The sequence below is a fragment of the Crocuta crocuta genome, unplaced genomic scaffold (genome assembly GCF_008692635.1).
Source record: "Crocuta crocuta isolate KB4526 unplaced genomic scaffold, BGI_CrCroc_1.0 scaffold124, whole genome shotgun sequence".
NCBI lineage: Eukaryota > Metazoa > Chordata > Mammalia > Carnivora > Hyaenidae > Crocuta > Crocuta crocuta.
In genome coordinates, this window is record NW_027551573.1 from 8,156,117 (window position 1) to 8,180,703 (window position 24,587).

Here is a 24,587-nt window from a genome sequence, read left to right on the forward strand (position 1 = left end):
GGGTAGGGGGAGGGGGAATGGGAGATAAAGCTAGTTCTGAGTGTTCTAGGAGTCCCTGGGGCTGGGCCGGGGAATCACAGAAGATTTTGCTCAGGCAGTGGCATTTGAGCTGGTCTTTAGAACTCAGACTACAGTGATGTTACACTGCATGTTCAAGCAACATGAGGTAAACCGTGTGCTCTGAGCTGTTACTATAATATGCGTGTATTTTCATCTTGTACAATTAAAAGTCAAGAATCATGGGGCACTTGGGTGGCTCTGTCGGTTAAGCATCCAGCCTCGGCTCAAGTCATGGTTTCACAGTTCATCGGTTCAAGCCCCACATTGGGTTCTGTGCTGATAGTGCAGAGCCCGCTTGGGATTGTCTGCCTCTCTGCCCTTCCCCTGCTTGCATGTGCATGTGCCCTCTCTCTCTGTCTCAAAGTAAAAAAACAAAAACACTAACATTCGAGTGTTTACTGTGTGCCAGGCACAGTTCTGAGTTCTTTACTATTTTAATTCTTAAAAATAGCTCTGTGGATCTGTGGAGTGGGTGCTGTTAGTATCTCATTTTATTGCTGAGTTAATGAAGGCATAGAGAATGAGGTAGCTCATAACTAGAAGAAATGAATGACTGAAATCATTAAGCAAAATGGAAATTCTGTCAAAACACAGTTCATTGATGTGTTTGGTATGACATTTGCCAAAGTCAGGATCTCACAGCAGAAAATCCTCCACTCTTGTTTCCTCCTGAGGTTGTTCTCTTTTTTTTTTTAAGTTAGTTTATTTATTATTATTATTTTTTTTTTTTTTTTAGTAATCTCTGTACCCAATGTGGGGCTCAAACTCAGCCCCCATATCAAGAGTCACAGGCTCTTCTAGTTGAGCTAGCCAGATGCCCCTAAAATTTGTTCGTTTTTAAGTAGGCTCCGAGCACACCCAGTGTGGGGCTTAACTCATGACACGGAGATCAAAAGTCAGATGCTCTTCCGAGTGAGCCACGTGCCCCTGTTTATTTTTAGTGATCTCTACACCCAGCATGGGGCACAAACCCACAACCCCAAGATCAGGAGTCACACACTCTTCCAGATGAGTGAGCCAGGCACTCCTAGAGAAAGAAAGATGAAGAGGGTAAGAGTAATGTTGCTCCTCTGATGGAAAGGCTATTTATTCATTTAATTACTCAGCAGACATTGACCAGATACCCTTTACATGCCAGACTCTGTTATTCCACTCAAATGGTGAAGGTGAATAAGCTAGAGTTCCTGCCCTACAGGAGGACCTGAGTTGGGCTGGGGAATCAGATGTGAGAGGAGAGAAGCTTCCTGGCCTGGGAACTTCTAGTAGAGGTATGAGTAAAGTGTTCTGGGAGTCCAGGGGAAATTGTTTCTTGTTTTGCCTTGGGGAGCCAGGGGGAGGCATCAGAGAGGTAGGTACAGGCTAGGTAGGCAGCAGATGCTGTCTTCAATCTAAGGCCAAAAATGAGGTGTCGCTTTGAAGTAAGACTGATTTTTCGATTAAATTCAGAATCGCCTGTTAAACTCTAAAATTGTTTTGCACGTCGGAAGCATTATTTGAGTATAACTAGAGATCCCTGTATCTATATCTCTTCTGAAAGTAGCTGACTTGAAGGACGGTACTTATCACTAAGGACTTCAGCCATTAATTTGCATACTTTCACATTCCTGTTTCATGCTGTCTCCTGTAATTAATTCATTCTGCAAGTATTATGCATTAGGCATTGTTGAGCTTGTGAGTATAGAGCTAAAAATGACATGGGACCCTGCCCACAAGGAACTCTAGTGAAAGAAGTGTTTACAGTGCAATGATCGTATAATATTAATAATATGAGCAAAGATTTGCTTCAAAAGTGTCACTCACGAATTAATAAAATAACTTCCCATTGAATTGTGAGTAAATCAGTTTTAAGTACAGTGTGTTTGTAGTTACAGAAATAGCCTCTGTTCCTCTCTCCTGCCTGGACCTTCTTGTGCACAGGATATTTCCTCTGCCTGGAATGCTGTTTCCACCCACCCACCTCCACCCCCAGCCTGGCTAAATTCTGTCCTTCAGATCTCAGCTCAGATGTTACTTCCTCGTAGAAGCCTTCCCACACTTGTCCCGTCGAAGTTAGATTTACCCAACAGTTACTCTCTCCATGGAATCTGTTTGGGTTTTTTTTAAATGAGTTGTTTAATGTGTGTCTCTGCTGTTACACCGTCAGCTGCCTAAGGGCAGGGCTGTGTGTGTGTTGCCCACCAGTGTTTATCTATACGCGGGAGTGAAGGGGTGTACAGTATGGGCAAGTGCTTTGCTGAAATTTCACATAGACTGTCTTTCATCCTCAAAACAATCTTCTGAGCTATGTATTGTGTGTGTTTTAAAGATAAGAAAATTAGTGCCCCCCCCATTACATAGTTTGTCCATAATTTCATGGCTAATACGTGGCAAAGCCAGAATCAGAGCTTGTCTATAAACTGTAACTGTAAACCCTTCTTTCTTGGCTACCTGAAGTTAAATGGCTCTAGTATTTTGGTTCAGTTTTCTATATGTAATTGGCAAAATGCATTAACTACTAAGCATAACTGTTAACTTTTGGTTTTACATGTCTGTGTGACTTTTAGTAAGGGACATTCTCAGTAAGATTCTTTTTTTTTTTTTAATTTTTTTAATTTATTTTTGAGAGAGAGACAGCATGAGCAGGGGAGGGTCAGAGAGAGAGAGAGACAGAGACAGAGACAGAGAATCCAGAGACGAGCTCCAGGCTCTGAGCTAGCTGTCAGCATAGAGCTTGACAGAGGGCTTGAACCCACGAACCATGAGATCATTACCTGAGCTGAAGTTGGACACTTAACCGACCGAGCCACCCACGTGCCCCAAGATTCTTCACTGTGTTCTGAATCGTGAAGAAAATTAGAAGGTTGGAATCAGAATTTTAAGTGGAGAGAGAACTGTAGAGGTCAAAGCCTCTTGTTTTGTAGGTGAAACTAAGTGAGTGAGGTAACTTGTTCAGAGTCGCATTGTGGTAAACTAGAAGGCAGGTCTCCTAATTCTCGTCTGGCAGTAGTAACATGTTCCTGAATCTCCATTCAGTTTAAGGTGCTTTGCAAGTGTAGGTTTGGATATTCTTTTTCTCTTTGGACTCTAGCCCAGAAGGGAGGCTATATTCACTTGCCATACTGAATAATAAGGTGGTTAATGTAGACTAGGCTGACAGGGTAAAGTGACCAGGTAATACTGTCCTTTGGTACTTTTTCAACTTTCCTATTTCTTGACCTCGTTTCACATTCCATTGATTCTCTAAGGTAAATAAAATCAACAATTAAATCTCTATTTCGTGGATGATGAAGAGGCCTGATGAGAATAAATGAATTGCTTAAGAAGGTCACAGTGTGTTAAGGATAAAGCTGGGGCTAGAACTTGAGCCCATAGACCATGGGTCAGCAAACCATGGCCAGTGCACCTGGGTTTATAAATAAAGTTTTGTTGGAACACAGCCACACCCATTCATTTATGTATTGGCCAGCGCTGCTTTCATGACACAACAGTGAAGGCTAGTAGTTGGGACCTTAGGACCACAAAGCTCAATTATATGCTGTCTGGCCATTTACCAAAAAAAGTTTGCCAACTCCTGCTCTAGATTCCTGGCACTATGGCCCTAGTTCCTTCCACCTAGGAGAGGCCTTATTGCCTTCCAGACTGCCCTCACTTCACAATTTACATTTCATAGGAAGGAATCTGTGTCTCTGGGGGTTTTTTTTTCATTGAACAGAAGGAAATTTGCCAGCCTACAAAAGATTGATGGCAGGTGTTCTGGGCAGAAAAGACTCAAAACTTTCCAAAGTCAAAATGTGCTGTTCCAGAATGTGGCATGAAGTCATAAAAAACAGACACCAATCAACTTGATGGTAACTGAGATCAAGAGCACTATGAGTACAGTTTATAACATTTTTCTCTGGAGCTTTTAAACCTGTCATATATTCTGTACTAGATGCTTTGGACCCTGAGAATAGAAGCTCTGTATCAGTGACACTCAGAGTTCGATTCCTGTAGCAACACTCACAAGACCTGGAGACTTGCTGGCAAGGCAGACTCCTAGGCTCTACCTGAGACCTACTGGTTGGGTAGTTCTAGAAACAGGGCCAAGGCGTTGGGGTTTTAATAAGACCTTCAGGTGATTCCGGTGCACACTGAAGCTTGCGAGCCATAATGGGAACTCAGAATTTGCACTTCTAGCAACTTCCCAGATAATGCTGATGGTGCTGCTCAGGGAGCAAACTTTGAGAACCACTGCTCTGGACACTAGGATGATAAATTAGGACATGAGCCAGGAGAATAGTTTTGGAGTCGATAAGATCCTGTTGAGAATCTTGATTATCAAAGGCATAGAATAAACACTTTTGGACAATTTTAGTACAAAATAAATTTTTTAAAAAAGAAAGCACAGAATAATTAAACTAACACCTGGATACCAGCTACCCAGCTATAGCTTTTTTACCTTTTGCTTTTTTTTTTTTTTTTTTTTTGGTTTTTGGCTTTGGTTTTTTGTTTGTTTTTGTAAAAAAAAAAAAAATTAAAGTATAGGGGCACCTGGGTGGCTCAGTTGAGCGTCTGACTTGATTTTGGCTTAGGTCATGATCCCAGGGCCATGGGATCGAGCCCTGCTGACAGCACAGAGCCTGCTTGGGATTCTCTCTCGCCCTCTCTCTGCCCTTCCCCTGTTTGCCTGCTCTTTCTCTCAAAATAAATATTTTTGAAAAAAGAAAGAGATTATAGATATAGATGAAGCTTTCTGTGTATTCTTCAAGAATCCTATTCCTCTCTCTGACAAGGAGACCACCATTACCATGAGTTCCCTGTGTATCACTTGCATACTTGTTTTTGTAATTTTACCACTTCCACATACATCTATAAGTAATATACAGTTACACATTCAAACTATAAAACAACAGTGTAACAGTATTCTCAACTTTTGTCTCTAGAAATTAGTGTTCTGAACACTATACATCTTGATACGATGTAACTTTAGCTTATTAATTTTACCTGCTGTGCACTGCTGGTGGCAATGCAAACTGGTGCAGCCACTCTGGAAAACAGTTTGGCAGTTCCTCAAAAAATTAAAAATAGAAGTACCCTACGACCCAGCAATTGTACTACTAGGTATTTATCCAAGGGATACAGATGTGCTGTTTCAAAGGAGCACATGCATCTCCAGTGTTTATAGTAGCACTATCAACAATAGCCAAAGTATGGAAAGAGCCCAAATGTCCATCGATGAATGGATGGATAAAGACACACACATGCACACACATACACACACATACACGCACACACACAATGGAGTATTACATGGCAGTCAAGAAGAATGAAATCTTGCCATTTGCAACTACATGAATGGAACTAGAGGGTATGATGCTAAGCAAAATTAAAGATAACATGACTTCACTCACGGGGACTCGAAGATTCAAAACAGATGAACATAAGGGAAGAGAAGCAGAAACAATATAAAAACAAAGAAGGGGACCACATAAGAGACTCTTAAATATGGAGAACAAACTGAGGGTTACTGAAGGGGTTGTGGGAGGGTGGGAGGGGGCTAAATGGGTAAGGGGCATTAAGGAATCTACTTCTGAAATCATTGTTGCACTATATGCTAACTAACTTGGATGTAAATTAAAAAAATAAAAAATTTTTAAAAATTTTCCTTTTAGTAGGCATTGGATTGTTCATAATTTTTTACTATTTCAGAATGTGGCAATAAATATTCTTGTACTTGCCTTACATGTAGACTGTGTAAAAGGAAGTTTGTCTAGGGTATATGCCCCGGAGTAGAAAAGCTAAGAAGTAGGGTAAAGGCATCTTCAGCCTTACATTATTGTTAATTGTTCTCCTAATGGTTGTACTTATTTACCCACCCATCTGCAAGGTATGAGAGCCCCATTTCTCTGTGTTTTCATCAAAACTTGACATTTTCAGGCATTTTAATTTTTGTCAGTCGGAGAGCTAGGAAATCCTTTCTAGTTTTAAAATTTATAATCCCCAGAGTTCTAGGCAGCTTAAATTAGTTTGCATGTTTTTTGATATTCAGGTTTCTGGGAGTTACCTGTGATAGCCTTTACTCATTTTCTATTGGGCTTTTTGCCTTTTTACCTGAATAAATGCTCTTTGCACAATTTTTGTTAATATTCTGAGTTTTTTGTGTTTTCTGTGTTTCAGGCTAATCTTTTGGCTTTGTTTATGGATAAGAAAATCTTTCCCTACTCTTGGGTCATTAAGATCCTTTACTTTTATCTGAAGTTTTAAAGTTTTGCTTTGTACCTTTAAGTCTTTAATCTATGTGGAATTTACTTTTGTGGATGATATGAGGTAGAGATCTAATTTTATTTTCCTTTTCTTGTAGATAACCAGTTCTCCCAGCACTGCCCTTTAGTCTTTGCTTTATAATGCCACCCCTGATAGACCAAGACTTGTCTATGTGCACGAGTCTGGTTCTGTACCCTCTAATCCTCTCTATTGGTCTGTTTGTCCCTGTTAGTATTACAAATACTGTCTGGTAAGACCAATCTTATTGTGACTTTTTTCAGAACTGTGCGGATTATTCTTGATAATTTACTCAAGATAAATTATATGATTGGCTTGTCAAATTTCATGAAAAATTCTATCCTACAATTTTGATTGATATAACATTTTATTTGTAGATTACTTGGGAGAGAATTGGCTATCAATTCATGAACATGGTATATCTCCTTCATTCAGATCTTCCACAGTGACCACTCAGTAAGGTTTCATAATTTTTCCCAAAAGGTACTAGACATCTTTTATTAGATTTATTCCTAGGTATGTTATCTTGCTTTTGTGAATAGTCCTGTTTTTCTAATTGATTATTTCTAGGATATAGAACCATTACTACCCCCCACCCAGGAGCTGTTATTCTCTCCTTTTCCAGTAGATGGCAATAAAATACATTAAGATTTCATTATTAAAAACCTATTTTCTTTTAAGTGGTGTCTTATTTTCATTTTCACTGAAATTATTTATTTGTTTTAAAAGGTATTAATTCTGAAGTATTTCTAAATTATTACTCTTTATTCCATTTAGGAGGACAAAAAGAAGCGAGATCGGGACCGTGTGGAGAATGAGACAGAAAAAGATGTCCAGTGCCAGGCCCCTGTAAGATTAGACTTGCCTCCTGAGAAGCCTCTCGCAAGCTCTTTAGCTAAACAAGAAGGTGGGAATAACTCTGAATTAACGTACTTGAATGAGGAGGCTGAAATTATTTTAAGGGTTGTAGCCAGGGAAGTTTACTGGGTTTAACTTTTAAGATTAAAAGCTGTTTAATTGAATTTTTTTTAAGTTTTCTATTTCTGTCACTGCATAAGACCTTTAAAGTAGCTTCAGTTTTGAATTGATGCTCTAGTACTTCAAATATTTGTAAGATAAATGAAATTTCTGTATAAGACATTTAATGGTGAGTATTAGGTAAGTCATATGGAAAGAAAATAAGCTAAACAATACTCTTTAGAATCTTCTTTTGAAAACACTCTTTTCCTTTCTCCTTTGCTTTAGAAGTAGAACAGACACCCCTTCAAGAAGCTTTGAATCAACTGATGAGACAATTACAGAGGTAAATGTTTTTTCCAACATTTTTATAACTTAGAAATTAAAATAAGAAATATAGGATCCAAACCACGTCTCTATTTTTGATTATTTAAAGCCACATTTTGTGGCCTAAATCCAAATGTACTTGATTTTAAAGTGGATGATAAATATTTTGCCTGGCAATAGAAAGTAGTTTAAGAAGCTGACTTTTAAATGTTCGCCTTTGGTTTGTTTTAACTGGCAACCTGAAGAGTGATACATAATATTCTTAACGGTAAATTTCTCTTAAAACTAACTTCTGATGTTCAAGCTTTAAACCGGGAATAAATAATAGAGATATTTTTACTTTGCTAATAAGTGAAAATACCTTCTGTATATTTGTTCAATGCTTATCATGCTGTGAATATTCAATAATTATTAAGTCTGGGAGAAGAAACAAAGTAAATAGGATTTGTGACCCTCTCTTTAATGGAAAATTTTGTTCTAAAATTTTTAGTATCTAGAGTAAACCAATGTTAAGTTCTTAAAGAGAAAAAGAATAACTCAATCTTCATTGAAATACTTGTTTTTGATACCTGTCTTTACTCAGAATTTGAATTTTCAACCCAAAGAATGTCATAAATGACATTTATGTCATTTGCAGAGGATTCATGGGTGTAGGGCATGCATTGTAATTATGAATTTTCTTCTCATTGTGTTGTACTTCTCTGTTAGCCCCAGAGCACATTATAAATCATTTTGTAAGTGAACGCCTTTACTGTTATCTGTGTTCAACAGCTGTTCAGCTTTGCAGTTAAGATCGGAAGTTAGTGGCTTCACTCTCTTTTTGGTGTTACAGAGTAATTGAAAAAATTATAATTCAAGTCTTTACACTTGAATAAATCATTCATTATTTGTCCCAAAAATATGAACAGGTAAGCATTAAGTATTCCAACTCTAGAATGCATGAGTATGAAGTGTTAGGGCTGCCTTTTAAATTTTATTTCTTAGGACACAATCAGGATGTAGGCTACTGATGTCACCCTAAAAGAAATCTACTTAATAAGGTTTCTCTTAGTCCAGGGATATTCACGTTTCTCAGAGCACTTTGGGGATTAGAACCCATAGCCACATTTTTTGAATAGTCTTTAGGGATCCGTTATCCTTGAGGATCAGCACAAATGCTGGTAAATAATGTAATTGAGTAGGGCCATATTAAAATGACTGATTTTAGGGGGTGGAGATAATTTGCTCTGAAGAGGTCCTCCTGCTCTTCATAGTAACGACTATGGGTAGCACACAGTTGTATGTATCAGTTCCAGACTGAATATTTTTGCTTATTCTTTATTTTTTAGTCTCACTGCTTAGGCATCCTGCTAGAGATGAACAAATATCTAAGGATAGATTCCAGCTCTATCTTTTGTCACATTTATTATCTAGAACAAATGATTGGCCCTCTGAGCCTCAGTTTTCTCATATCTAAGTGAGGACACACCACCTGTATGGCTTTTGTAAGGATTACATGTAAAATACATCAAATACCTATCATTGGGCCTGCATGTGGTAAATACATATTAAAAGCTGGTGCTCTAGATTATTTTTTAAACCATGTTTATTAATATAATTATTTGGAGTAAAAAAACTTTGGTATACCAAATTGCCAGAGGAAAAAATCAGTCTAATGACCTAATTGTAAAGCACTGGTTCTCAACCCTGTCAGTGCTGGAATTACCAACGCCAAATGTTCCGACACTACTAGGAGTATTCCATCTTACAAGTACCAGTGTCTGGACCAGCCCTCCTTCCCAGGAGATTCTGATTTAGTGGGTCTAGGCTGAGCCTCCTCCTCCCCTCCCTGCCCCCCAGCTGGAACGCTTTTTTTAAAGCTCCTCTAGTGGTTCTGATGCACAGCCAGAATTGAGGACCTAGAAAGCATTGGTTCTTAAGTTTGGGGGTATTTTGAGGACCTTTTTAATATCAGGTTTCTGAGCTCTCCCCTGTAGACAAAATAGAAGTGGGAGCCATTGATAAGGGAGCCAACTTCACATGGATGTATTAATCCTGTGCCCCACCCCGCCCAAGAGTCCGAGCTTATAGTTAGAAATCAGCATGGGAGATTGCAGATGTGCATTTATAGTTGTTATTTCTGCCTTTCCCCCTTTGGTTGATAAAAGTACGTAGTGTTTACCTCCCAGAGGCCAAGACATTGGTCAGTTAGTCTGGATTTTATATTTTGTTTCATTTTTCCCTATGTATGAGGTGCTACCAATTAGATATGCATATCTTAAAATGATTCTCTGTCTTAGAGGTACAACTAGTATGTAAAACATATTAACCTTGTTATTAGTTATTCGTCTTTAAAATCATTTTTTCACTTTTCAAAGAATGTTAGCATACTACACATTCTTTTTACATCTGAAGCTTTTCCTCTGACTTCTCGTAGACCAGTAGATTTATTTGTAGTAGAAATAAAATTACCGTTTTCATATCTTCACAGGAAAGACCCAAGTGCTTTCTTTTCATTTCCTGTGACTGATTTTATTGCTCCTGGCTACTCCATGATCATTAAGCATCCAATGGATTTTAGTACCATGAAAGAAAAGATTAAGAACAATGATTACCAGTCCATAGAAGAACTGAAGGTAAATATAGTTATTTATGTCGTGATTGGACAATAGACTAACCTATGATACAGAATAGCGTATCTGTTCAGTTGAGAGTCTTGGATACTGCAGGTACAACATCTTGGTAGAAATCTACATGTTTGGTATTAGGAAACTTTGTAATTGACCTTTTATTTTGCAGAGAATTAAGTTTACTCTGATATCCAAAATCTTTGTATTTCTCTGTCTCAGAAAACGTTTTTGAGCTTGTTGATAGGAAACCAGGCAAACTCAGCCATCTAATATCTTTTATTATTTTGGGGCATTCTAGAGAAATTTTGAGTTTCATATATTCTGCAATATATATTCTCACCTTTAAAATGAAAAATGTCTGATTTTTAATTTCAGACCAGTGCAGATAAAATTGATACTTAAATGAAAGTTGCAGCAGGGTAGTTTTCCTTTTCTGTTTCTAGAAACTAAGGTGTGCGTGTCTCTCAGATAGAGGATAAGTTGGCTTGTCCAGAAGTAGTCAACAGAGGTTTAATTACATGTTCTAGTTTGATGAAAGTCAGTTGCTTTCTGAGTTCATTTTGGCTACATTTGTTGGGCATATTTTCTTCAAATGAGAAGCAGATTAAAAACTTAAAAAATGAAGGGGCGTCTGGGTGGTTCAGTTGGTAAGCTTCTGACTCTTGATTTCGTCTCAGGTTATGATCTCACTGTTCATGGGTTCAAGCTCCACATCAGGCTGTGTGCTGACAGGGAGGAGCCTGCTTGGGATTCTCTCTTCTCTCCCTCTCTGCTCTCCACCTGCTCACTCTCTCTCAAAATACATAAATAAACATAAAAAAAAAAAAGTTAAGAGGCTGTAAGCCACCAGGATGATGTGTGTGCCTAATGTTACAGTGGAAGTGTTTTCCATCTTAAAATAGCCTTGGTATATGTTGATTTCAGCAGTAAATTTTTCATTTTGATCTTCAGAGAAAAGGAACCACGTGTTTTTTGAAATTTTCTCTGACTTTTCACAAATTTAATTGGTTTAGATAATATCTATTTTGCTTTTATTTTTTCTGCATGAACATTGTAGTACTCACCTGATCTAAATTCTAGACTATAGTCAGTTAACAGATTACCTTTTACTTTTTGAATCCACATATCAGTCCGTTGAGATTTATGAATAAAACCAGCATTTAATTCTATCTTTACTATTCATTTGAATACATAGAGAACATTCCACTTAGTCTGAAAAAACTGAATTATATTCAGAGAAATGGAAGCTTTCCCAACTTTTCATCTGGTGAAAATTAGACCAGAACAGTTTATTTCAGCATATTTCTGACCTTCTTATTGCTTAATGGAAAAAATTTCACAGGTTTTTTTTTTCTTTCTGTGAATAGTTTTCTTCTGATCTTTCTCTTACGATGACAGGAGAGAGTAGAAATGGGCCGCTAAGTGTTTTTGCACAAATGATTAAGATTTGTCATAAGTGAAATGAACTAATATTTTCAACTTTCTGGAGTTTTCTACATTAGTATGTTTTCTTTTGGGGAAACATCCAAATAGTCCAATATAATATTAATTAGTTTATTCAGCTCATTAGGTTGTTCAAGTTTTTGGTTTTTTTTGTAATTACATGGAAAGTATGCAGAAAGGTCAGTCAGCTTTTTGAATGACCAAGTTCCATTACCCAAAACCAATAAAGCCTAGCATGTGACAGTTAAGATTCATGGAATCTACAAATTGCCTAACAGATCAGATCAGCGGAATAATCCAGTACTCTCTTTTTTTTTTTTTTTTTAATGTTTTATTTATTTCTGAGAGAGAGAGAGAGTGTGTGAGGAGGGGAGGGTCAGAGAGAGAGGGAGACACAGAATCTGAAACAAGCTCCAGGCTCTGAGCTAGCTGTTAGCACAGAGCCCGACATGGGGCTCGAACCCACGAACTATGAGATCATGCCCTGAGCCGAAGTCAGACGCTTAACCGACTGAGCCACCCAGGCGCCCCAATCCAGTACTCTCTTGCAGTTAGAGGCCCAGTGGTCATTTAGTGTAATAGCCCTCTGATGTCCTCTCTCACTTGCCTCTGTTTCCCAAAATATATATTTAATAATTATTTTTTTTAATGTTTAGTTTTGAGAGAGGGAGAACAGAGCACGAGCAGGCAAGGGGCAGAGAGAGAGAGAAGCCAAAGCAGGCTTCAGGCTCCGAGCTGTCAGCACAGAGCAGAGCCTGATATGGGGCTCGAACCCATAAGCCGTGAGATCATGACCTGAGCTGAAGTTGGATGCTTACCATCCAGGCACCCCCTATATTTAATAATTCTTAATGGAATAGAAGCTCCTCCTACTATCTGTAACAAGGGTCCTTAACCTGAGATCCCCTGGATGGAAGCCACAGATGAGCCTTTAAGGGGAACCTACGAAAATGACATGAACAATTTAGTGTTCAATTTGGTGTATGTATATATACTTGAGAAATGGGTCCATGGCTTTCATCACATTCTTAAAGACCTGGGACCTAGCAGAATTCTTACTGATTAGAGACTTGGCCAGATGCTGAGGATCCAATTTAAATCCAATTTAAATTTAATACCAAATTTCTGGTGACCCTTGAGTCCATCTTCTCACACGCTTTCAAATAATACTATATCTACCTGTTTTTGTCCCCTGTAAGTATTCTAAGCTGTCATCACCAGCTGTTAAATAGCAAGGTTTGAATATTTGGTTTGAATTTGAAGGAAGGGGATTTGTTTAGAGGGATTCTTTTTTTGTTGGGTTTTTACCTTTTTAACTCAGTAAGGCCTTGGCATAATCACTGCCACATTTATGCAGTGTAAAACATTACTTAACCATGAAAATATGCAGTGGAATTGAGCTCTCCAGCACATGTAGGTACTTTGAAATTGAACCCAATAGTACAGGTTTGATAATTTGGCTACTTCAGTTACATGTTTCAACTCTTTGAGGGTATATGGTTTATGGCACATTAGCATGGTGTGGCAGCATTCTGCAAGTTAGGCTTAGCTTATGATAGTACCCAAACATTAACATTAGTGTACATGTGTTCATGTTTTTGATCAGTTAATTTGAATTTTCTAAGAAATATTGTGATAATTTAGCCCTGTCCCAGTTTTCATCAAGATTTGAAATTATTTAGTTCATAAATGGAAACTTAAGATGTCTCTTTTAAAACTAAGAGTAGTATTTTTTAATTACGTGAACTCAGTTAAGATTATTCTATTAAGTAGAAATATTTTCTTCTAATTTCTTTTTCTGTGCGGTTAGATTATCATGAAGAAACCCATTTAAAAATTTCATCTTGGGGGGCACCTGCGTGGCTCAGTCAGTTGAGCATCTGACTCTTGATTTGGGCTCAGGCCATGATCCCAGGGTTGTGGAATTGAGGCCTACATCAGGCTCTGCGCTGAGTGTGAGGCCTGCTTAAGTTTATGTAATTAATTATAAAATGTCTAAGAATTTGAAAAGGAATGTAGTGTAATATTTAAATTAATTTAGCAGTATGTATTTTGTTAGTGAATCTTAAAACTTAATGAATTGCTATTAGACTAGTAAATAGTAAAAGAAAAGGATAGGGTTTTTTGTTGGCTTTATCTTAAATTTTTCAAGGACCCGTGTGATTTCAGACAGAGACAGGAAGGTGCTTTGTTTTGTTTTAAATGCGTTGTTCTTCTTTAATATTCTCTCTGCAGGATAACTTCAAACTAATGTGTACTAATGCTATGATTTACAACAAACCCGAGACCATTTATTATAAAGCTGCAAAGAAGCTATTGCACTCAGGGATGAAAATTCTTAGCCAGGTAAAGGGAATTCTTTGTCATAAATAATAACTGTCATAAAGTCTATATACCTTTGTGTTTGGTTACAGTGATAGAGATCCAGTCCAGTACAGTATTAGTTTTACAGGCAGATTATATTAAAGTAGGAAATATTGAAGGAAAAAAGTTTTCACATAAAGAAGAAAATTAGAGCAGGAAAGTTCTCATTTGGAATTGATACAAATAAATATTGGCATTCCCTACTAATTATTTATTTAGAGGCCATTGAACTGGTAGTTACCAGATAGATTTATATATGCTGTGAAAGAAACATCACCCTGAATTCCAGGACGAGATTGATTAGATGAATTATGAGAGCTTTTAGGAGAAAGCTCTGTACTTCCCTTTGTGCAGATGGAATCTGATGCTGTGGTGAGGCTCAACTCCTTCCAGGAGAGAGAGACAACATTTCAGCGAGCAGTAACTTGCTCGCTGCCACCTCCCCACAGAGCGGAGTGCTCTCCCTTGAAGGACCACAGCTGGTACATAATAAGGGGGTCGAGGTGGGAGGAGCATGTGCAGATGCACAGACAAGTCGTCATGACCTCACAGGAGCACATAAACGTGACCGTGTATTCAGAGCAGGTTAGTGGCAGGAGTGACACGGCTGTCTCCAGAGCTCCGGTTGAGGAAGGGCCTTGGGGTGAGTTGAGGGGATCGCTGTGCACCCGCTGGGAGAAGAGGAGAGCTCACGGGGCAGGTCGTGTGCGTTGAGGTTTCACTTCACGCTGAGTAGGGTGGGGACCGACCGAGACAGGCCTGGCCCCTCAGCACGGCGGGAAATCAGAGTTCTGGTTTTAGCTCTTTAACTTGTTGCACCTCGGGCAAGACATTGGCCACACTGGACCTCCGGTGTTCTCAGATGCGGAGGAGAAGGTCTGAAGTGTGAACTCCTAAGATAATTGCTAGCATTGGGGTGCCGACTCCATAATTGGGAGGAGACCGAGAGAAAGGAAGCAAGACGGGAGAGGGATTTTGCGAAGAAGGAAGTGAGTGGGCGTAAGACAGGAAGAATGAGGAAGAAATCGGAATTAAGAGCTTGGGCCCAGACGCAGGAGAGTTCTAGGAGAGTAGGGATGGGTCCTGTGTAGCTGCACATGGCCGCCCAGTTGTGTGCATGTGCCGCACACTTCTCCACTGAAGGAGGAGTCTCGGTGTGCGGATGTCGGAGTGTCTGTGTGCTTGGCTCTAAAAGATTTCTTGGATCCATTTAACTGGGGAAAGAAAAACATTTGGATTGATGATAATTCTCGCAGACAGCATTAGTTCCTACCGTTTCCTAAAGACTTAAGAAACTGTAATGTAAGCCAGTTACACATCTTAGGCAATACCTGTTTATCCCCCTCTTTGCAGTAAGACTCAGAGCCCAGAAGGAAGCCATATTCCGGTTTAAGAATCTGCAGACATTTGTTATTACATTTGAAGTAAAAGTGCGTCCTGCAGGTGCAATCGTTAGTCACTCCAGAATCAGATACTGAATTTTTAGGGGAAAGTTGAATTTGCAGTATACTGAGTAAACTTACCAACTTGGATTTCCCATTATTTTCTTTTCTTCAGATAGTGTAGTTAATACAACATGCAAAAGATTCCAGTGGCTCTTGAATTCTCCTGGGGGATGGGATGGCTGGAAGCACTGAAAATAAACTTTCTTCTCCACTTTCCCTTTCTCTCTCTGTTGTCTTCCTTTTCTTCAGATCTCTTCCTGTTGAGGAGCCCTACCCATCCTGTGTTATAGCTTCCTGTTGACTGTTCTCTCCACCCTAAATGGGAGGGATCCTTAAAACAGTGGTTTTTAAACGTTTAAATTTAGACCTGAGTTAACTCTTCTAATAGCAGTGCTCCCAAGAGAGCCCAGCACACCCTTCCATGATTGGTGTCTTTTAAAAGAGCGTTGGTTTTGAATGTTCAGTGTAAAGATTGTGCAGTCATTTATTTTCATTTACACACCAATAGTGACTATTAGTAGACATTTTATTTTTTAGTAGCAGACATTTTTATAAAGGATGGACACATGTAGAATAATTTCTTTGATCTCCTAGATGAATACTAGCATGCTGCATTCTAGTTCAAACAAAATAGTAGAATCAAGGTTCAGGGCCTGGCTGTGGCATCGAGATGCCGAGTGGCCTCAGTGTAACCTTTCTCAGCCTCAGCAGTACTTCACGCCTAGAATCAGGCCTGATGTGTGCGGAGGCACCCAAGTGTTAGCTGTCATTGTGGCAAAGAATCAAACCCTTTTAGTCATTTAATATTGGAAAGTGATAAGTAGTATGCTGATTAGGAGATAACTTAATTATAAAAGACTTTCAAAATAGAATTAAATTCAACTTTTTCTAATGATTTGTATCAAAATTTAGAAAATTTCTCTAATTCTTTTAATTCTGTGCATCTTATGTGTTTTAAAATTCCAAAATGTTTTTGATGTAGGTTTTTCTCTTTATAATAAGTTTGAGTGTGGAAATAAAAAGATAAATAAGAGCTTCATGATCTGAGCACTTAAGAGTACACCGGACTCTGATTTAGGTACTAGAGAGAGATGGGTGAAAAATTACCTAAATGACATACACAGGGGAAAACACAAATGGCCAAGAAAAAGTTACAGAGACAGTCATACTCACTAATATTTTTTTAAGTATGTATTAAAATAAGACATGTTTTTAAAAATCAAATTGGCAAATTATTTTAAATATTAAGTTTGGTAAGGATCCAGAGAAATTGTCAGACACTAACATATATACATAATGTATACACTAACATGTAGTATAATGTATATTAATAAAACTCTTCTGGAAAGCAGTTTAACAGTAAATACCAAAAAGCCTTAAAAATATTCATTCTTCACTTCTAGGAATTTTTTTTTTTTTTTAAGTATAATTAACATATAGTACCACATCTAGACATTTATTCTTGGAAAGATTTATTTATAGTGATGTTTATGAGACGTCTATTTGAATAGTGGAAACTTGGAAATAATCTAAATGTCTGATAGCAGGATATTAGTAAGACCATGGTACATAAGGTAAAATACTATATATTCACTTATTGAAAACACTTTAAAGAATACTTAATGATGTGGAAGGAAAATGTTTATAATTTCTTAATGAAGAAAACGTATGTTACCAAATATTTAGTATAATTCCAATTTGCTGATATGTGTAATGCTTAGTGAAATACTGGAATAGTGATAACAAGGTTTTTATTTTCTCCTCTACCTAAATCTTTGTTCACAATGAAATATAGTACTTAAGTAGTTTTAAGATTACTTTAAAAGTTAGGTAAAGATAGCTAGTCTGGGGATGCCTGGGTGACTCATTCCGTCCAGCGTCGGACTTCGGCTTAGGTCACAATCTCACGGTTCGTGAGTTCCAGCCCTGCATGGAACTCTGTGCTGATGGCTCAGAGCCTGGAGCCTGCTTCAGATTCTGTGTCTCCCTCTCTCTCTCTGCCCCGCCCCCAGTCATACTCTGTGTGTGTCTTTCTCTCTCTCTCTCAAAAATAAACATTAAAAAAAAACTTAATTTTTTATTTTATTTTTTATTTTTGATAGAGACAGAGCAAGAGCAGGGGAGGGGCAGAGAGACACACACAGAATCCAAAGCAGGCTCCAGGCTGACAGCACAGTGCCCGACGCGGGGCTCGAACTCCCGAACCGTGAGATCATGACCTGAGCTGAAGTCGGATGCTTAACCGACTGAGTCACCCAGGTGCCCCTAAAAAAAACTTTTAAAGAAAATAGCCAGTCCATGTTCTTGAGGCTCTCCTAGTCCGCACTACTAATACAGCAGAAGGTGATAGGCCAAGGCCCCTTAGGAGACACCAGAGGCCTGGACTTCATCACTGGTTCTTGACCTTAGGTGAGTCCTGTAGCATTTCTGGGCTACATTGTTCTTATTCAAATAATCTCCGGGCCTCTCCTGTTCTTAGTTTCTATTCTGCAAAAATCTTCCCTGCTGTTGCCCTGCAGCCCTAAGGATACTCCATATTTTATCCAGTGACAGTGCTCAGAGTTAAAAGGCAGAGTAGTTGTTAGAAACAAATGTGCTTCCAGAAACCTCAAGCCGTTAACCACAAAGAAAATTTCACAGCATCTCAATGCAGTGGAAAATTAAGTACATGTTTCACAAAATAGAAACAAGGCTTCTTTGGTTAGAAGAACATTCTGCTTTCTGGGAAAGAAACTACGCTAGCAACCTTTTATTCTCCTTGAAGTGTGTTGTTTTCACAGGGAGAAAAATGCCAGGGTCACCAGTGGTTACCCTAGGATGCCAGAGTATGAGGGTGCTTCACATCATCTAGCTTTTAAAATACCTGATAACTCTTTAGTGTCACATGATAAGCCATTCTGTGAAATCTAAAATTTTAACACGCTAGTACAGTAAATTCTGCTTTTTTAATTTAGTACAGCAAAGCATACTTACTAGCATTTATTCGTACTTTCTCTGAACTTTTTGATGATGTAGTCAGGTTGCCAAGCACTCTCTTATGTTGGAAATTAAATGATCTGAATTGAAGGAATAGACTGTATTGTCCTGGTCCCCAAACAGATTCTCGTTATAATTACATTTAATTGCTTTTTCTTCCCCTTATAAGTGCAAACTCACATTGTGAGAAAGAAATGCTTTACTTTAAAAATTAATGACAAACGTACAATGAGAATGTTCTTGAATATTTTTAGGAGAGAATTCAGAGCCTGAAACAGAGCATAGAATTCATGGCAGACTTGCAAAAAAGTCGAAAGCAGAAAGATAGAAGTGACACGTCGCAGAGTGGGGATGACAGCAGCTGCTGGCCAAGAGACAGGGACGGCTCTGGAGACACCGAAGCCCAGGCCCTCAGGAGCCCCCATAAAGAAAACAAAAAGTAAAGAATCTCTGGGATCTTGAAGCTAAGCTATCTTTTTCGGCCTAGGAAGGGGGAAAAATACTGATTGGGTACCTGCCTTGGGAAAACCAAGTCCCGGTCCGCTCGAGGTTGCTTTGTTTTTGGCATGAAAGTCCATTTTGGTGATGTGATACCCTCTTCTCACTACATGGAAAAAGCACTACATGGAATTGTTTAAACACAGTTCAGAAAAATGGTTCTGAATGTATATTGTTACGAAAGTTGTTTTAACATCAAGAAATTATCTTTAGGGACTCATATTGTCAGTGAATTTATTTAAATAGAACTCAGAAAAAACGGGTATTCATTACCTCATTCCATGGATGGTAATTCGGCTTACCTGTAGTTCAAGCCACTTCCTGAGCAGGTGGGCTGTTGCTGAGGTGCGGCCATGCTGTGCACCAGACGTCGCCTGGTGGGACCAGTACCTCCCAGGCAGCAGCCGGCGTGTGCAGCTGTGTGCACCCGCTCACACCTCTCACCAGCAGCCTTCACGCTCCGCACCTCCCCATCGTCTTTGGAGGAGGGTTCTAGTGAGCGGTTTGGGATTTCTGTGGTTGCAATGCAGAGAAAGTAAACTTGTGACATATTTTTATTCTATTTCTACAATTTGTACAATTTAAATGTATTGCATTTTAAATTTTGAAAATCAGATTTTAGAAAGAAAATTATGTGTCCCTCCGCCTTCAAAATATGTTTGAGGTAGAATCCATTTGCGTGATGACTGTATTGAAAACAATATTTAAGACAAACAGCACTGGTTACAGAAAGGAGGGAAGTAACCAGGTGTCCGGTTTGCCATGCTTGGAGTGTGGCTCGGGCCCGTGGCAGGCCCCTGAGGAGCAAAGTGTACTTGCTGATCGTAGGCCTGTGGCCCCCCTTTGAGTTGTGCCTCTATTTGGAACTCCTTTTAATGTTTTCATCTTACTTTTTTTTTTTTTACTTAGTATTAATGTGTGTTTTCAGGAAAGACAAAGACATGCTTGAAGATAAATCTAAGAGCAGTAACTTAGAAAGAGAGCAGGAACAGATTGACCGCATTGTCAAGGAATCTGGAGGAAAGCTAACCAGGCGGCTTGTTAACAGTCAGGTAATTGGACTTTTCCTTTCTCTTCACTGCCTTCTGACTGGTCGTCTGACACTTGCACTTTTCACATTGCTTGTACCCTTGTAGCCCATGTCTGCCATAGAGTTGTTTAGTACAGCACTCAAGAGAAGACAAACTTCATAATGTGTTTGTAAAGTACATGATTAACCTTTTTCTCTGTTACTGGATTTTAGTGAAGTTAATCTGTTTTAAACTTGGAAAATGAACATTTATACTCTGGTCTCTTCAATTCACTGTTTAGCACATTGGTCTTAAAACCAAATGGATTAATACATAACTTCCGGCAGGTCACTCCCCTTCCCTGGTCTCCAGTATCCTCCTCTTTTAACAGAGCGGGCAAAACAGTGGCCTGAGGCCGCACATAGCTCTTTAAAATTCCCAAGTTTCTCTAACCTTCACTTCTGCAACCCATGAGCACCTGTGCATATGGAGCCAGGTGGGAAAGTTGATACCTAAGTGTAATGGCAGCAACTTACTATATTGGTTTGACTAAATTGAAGGCATTCTAGTGTGATATGCATGTATACAGAATACATACATATATATACATATGGATGTGGTACATATAAAACTGTTCAGGACATTTGGATACTTTGGGTCATTGCAGTGTGAATTTGAAAGGAGAAAACCAGATGGAACAACAACGTTGGGGCTTCTCCATCCTGTGGATCCCATTGTAGGAGGTAAGTTCACACATCACACTGTGCGTGGACTTGCTGTTCGGCAAAGGGCAGTAACCTGGGTGACATTTTAAACCAGCCTAATCCTGAAAAACCCAACCATATTGTCAGCCGCAAAGAACTTGGCTAGATTCCATGTATTTCATGCTAATAGCTAGCCCAGCTTTACTTCATCTTTAAGTAGATGGTATATAGATCAAGGTTTCTTGAAAATACAGTGTCCCACGGCACCTGGGGGGCTCAGTCGGTTAAGCGTCCAACTTCAGCACAGGTCATGATCTCATGGTTCATGAGTTTGAGCCCCACGTCAGGCTCTGTGCTGACAGCTCAGAGCCTGGAGCCTGCTTTGGATTCTGTGACTCCCGCTCTCACTGCCCCTTCCCAGCTCGTACTCTCTCTCTCTCTCTCTCAAAGAAAAAAAAGTAAAACATTAAAAAAATTTTTTTGAAATCTCTGGAATACCAGACCCACAATTAAAGCTAAAATTTTACACAGTTTCTAGCTCTGGCTCGAAGAGATTATGGTATGTATGCCCAGTTATTTCTCGAGGTTATCTTAAAGCCCTCTAATTTTAAAACATTGGACCTTTTAAAGTTCAGTGAATAGAACAAACATGTATGCCGTATAGTATCTTCATAGTAATGGAGTATAATAGTAATAAACCCCGCTGACGTGATGTCTTTCACTGCAGTTGGTAGAAAGTTTGTAAAGGTTAGGAAGCACTGTTTTAGAACCTCAGTCATGTTTTATTTTCTCAGGTGTTTTAATGGTGGTGTAGGGAATAATTTTGAAATTTGATATAAGAATTTTTTGTCATTCATTTGAGGGGAAAAATCATATTGTGATAAGCAAATGTGACACTGTTATTTCACAAATACCCATTTCCCCACTGCCATTATGAGGGAGATAACTGGGGCTACAAAAATAAATGACACTTCAGTTAACAGTCTCCAATATTTATCCCTTGCTTCAGGCAAGGCCTGTCCTAGGTGCTGGAGGCAGAGCTGGGTGCGCAGTAGGGAGCAGAGCAGGAGAGAGGAGGCCCTTCCCCTTTGGTCTGTGGGGTGGGGAATGGAGGAGCGAGTGTGGGGAACAAGAATAATCGTGTGAAGAGATGCAACTGTAACGGGACACAGGTGGGGGTTGGAGAAGGCTTCCTTCATCCTTAGCAAGGTGATGTTTAGGTTGGTCCCAAAAAAGTAAGGAGTGAAGAGATAGGAGACTGAAGCAGTGGGAAGGGCCTGATGCATTTGAGGACGGGAGAGGGGAACCTGTTCATTCCTTTGGCTTTTCCCTCCACTCTTGAGGTGCTAACGGAGGTCCTTCACCTAGAAGAAAAGTGCTGTCTACACAACAGAACTCACTTTTGCTTTTATGTGAACTTTACGTAGTAGAAATTTATATGGTATAAAAAAGACAGTGCTACAAGATTGGGAATGTTGTTCTTCCTAAGATAGCTATGGTGAAAGTTTGGTGATGAAGAAGATAAGGATGCAAGTAATGATTTAGGTAACACCTCAAGACCCGCCCCTTTCCTTACGTCCAGGGGTCTGTCTCTGCCCTTGCTCTGCTTTCTTGCCTTTCCAGCTCCTAGAGGCACAGTCGGCGTGGCCCAGGCTGGCCTGGCCCTCACGTTTCGGCAGCTCCCTGAGAGGCCCGAGTACCGGTCTGAGGTGGAAGCTTTGCCCCTGTTCCCTTCCAGGTTCATCTTCCAAATTCCAGACTGCTCGCTGAGAGGAAGAGAAGATCCAGTTTAGGTGTGCAGCGTTTCTCGCAAATGCTTTCATTTCATCACACTGGTCGTAGCCTCTCTTCCAGGGTGGTTGTGGTGCAAAGACCAGAACTCTCCGCTAGAGATTGTTTTCTCCTCATTGCGTTTTCAACCACCCTTCGCAGTTCTGCTCATTTCACATTCCTACCAGGCAAAGGGGTTTTTCCTGGCTTACAGAGCACATCTTAAAGGCCATTCCTCACTGCGTCGAAAGTTATGCCTCATAGACATTAATTCTTATCCTGAATATACCATGAGTTCTTGTCTTTAATCAGGTAGTTTCCCTTAGTCTTTTACTAAGCTTTTCTACTGGCTTACTTTCGTCACAAGTTTCAATTTTTAAACCCTTAATTTCTTTTTTTTAAGTGAACTGCAACGTGATTATAAAGAGTTCCAGGAAGCAATAGAGGGAAATGAACAGGACCAGGTTTGGGGCCTGGCCACGTTCCTACCTTGCTAAGCTGAGGTGTTCTTATGTGAATAAAGCCTCCTGGACAGTCCCCTGGGTGGCACGGAGCGGTGTGTGTGCAGACCCCCTGCAGTGCGCCCCCCTCCCTCCCCCCCAGCCCCTCACACCGCGTGCGCCTCCCACACCGAGCCCGGTCTTCTGTTTCAGAGCCAGGCTACTGCCCTGTGAGGCTGGGGATGACGACCGGAAGGCTTCAGTCTGGAGTGAATACTTTGCAGGGGTTCAAGGAAGACAAGAGGAACAGAGTCACCCCAGGTAATGTTTTCTCCTCTCAAGCAGCCAGCGGGGGGAAAGTAGGAGTACCACTTAGTTGCTTTATCACTAATTCTTTTGGTGGCATTTTTGCAACATGAATCAGCTCTTTCATAACTTCGGAAGAAACTGAAAAATCAGCTATTAGTGTTCCAAATGACTTCTGTTCTTCCTTTCCTCGGGGAAAAAGTCACTTGAGTTGTGACTTCATGAGGATCTGGGAGGGGGAAATACCTACCTTTGATTTGTTATACCAGTCATTGAAGTAGTAAAATTAGAAGGGAATAATCTTTAATAAAACAAAAATCAGTTTGACACACATTACAGAATAGTACTGTAGTAGTCTTTAACTTCTGTCAACAGTGTTATACTTGAATTATGGACCCTACAGTTCTTACGCTCCACATTATGACTCCACATTTGCAAATATCAGCAAGGACGACTCTGATCTAATCTATTCAGCCTACGGGGAAGACTCTGATCTTCCAAGTGATTTCAGGTGCGTCTCCCCAGTGCCATGTTCTTCTGAAATCCTGATAGACAGACCTGTGTATATGTGAAGGGTGTGGTCCAAACTGGGGGTGTGACTTTGAGACTCCATGCATGTCCTGAGGTGAATAAGGTCACCTTAGGGAGGAAGTGAAGGGCAGGAGCAAGTCCAGGGCTGAACCCTGAAGCCTCTGTCATTGAGAAGCCTTATTTTTCTTTGACGGTTTCCCCAGGAGTATTTCATTTCCCTGTGTTCTTGATCTTGCTTACTTCTCTCATGACGATACCGTCATCACTGTAAGCACATTGCACCCAGACAGACATTCTTACACAGTGGTGTATAAACGTAAGTTGTGTCTGGTGGAAACTGTTGGCTGGGGTGGGAGGATGAAGCCGACAGACGTGACTAAAGGAAGTGACTTTGCTGACACTCTCTTTCAGCATCCATGAGTTTTTGGCCACTTGCCAGGATTATCCATATGTGATGGCAGATAGTTTACTGGATGTTTTAACAAAAGGAAGCCATTCTAGAACCCTTCAAGAGCTGGAGATGGTAAGAAGGCTACCAAAGAGCTGGGTAATTTATTATTGGCTCTCAGCATTAGTCACTGGGTGTTATGAAACCACGGGAGTCACCACGGTGACAGCTGGGCAGCCTTCCCTTGAGAGACAGCCCGGCCTGGGTGTGGACTGTGGGTGGAGGACAATGAACGGAAACAAGGAAGCCAGCTCCCAGGGTCTGCAAGGGCCAGAAGACCGTCATTATCTCCCAATCTTGAGAACATAGGAATCCAAAATGCAGCTGACTGCTTGGGATCAGCTGTGCCATGCACCCTGACAAAAAAGGGAAGTCTTGCTCACTGGCTTGAAATGGAGTTGATTCGAATGATAGCGAAGGTCCTTTTCTTTATTATGCAGTAAGAAAACATTTGGGGCG

General features: G+C 39.9%; 1 protein-coding gene across 1 annotated transcript in view; it reads left to right on the forward strand.

Annotated features, from left to right (window-relative positions):
• The window catches only part of BRD7 (bromodomain containing 7), a 41,369-nt gene that overhangs the window by 10,870 nt on the left and 5,912 nt on the right, over nt 1-24,587 (forward strand). The window contains exons 3-12 of the mRNA XM_077751293.1: nt 7,078-7,207; nt 7,546-7,603; nt 10,055-10,199; nt 13,872-13,982; nt 18,676-18,860; nt 19,848-19,971; nt 20,597-20,672; nt 23,057-23,164; nt 23,525-23,660; nt 24,092-24,203. Coding sequence (XP_077607419.1) covers nt 7,078-7,207; nt 7,546-7,603; nt 10,055-10,199; nt 13,872-13,982; nt 18,676-18,860; nt 19,848-19,971; nt 20,597-20,672; nt 23,057-23,164; nt 23,525-23,660; nt 24,092-24,203 — 1,185 coding nt within the window. The remainder of the gene's footprint in view (nt 1-7,077; nt 7,208-7,545; nt 7,604-10,054; nt 10,200-13,871; nt 13,983-18,675; nt 18,861-19,847; nt 19,972-20,596; nt 20,673-23,056; nt 23,165-23,524; nt 23,661-24,091; nt 24,204-24,587) is intronic.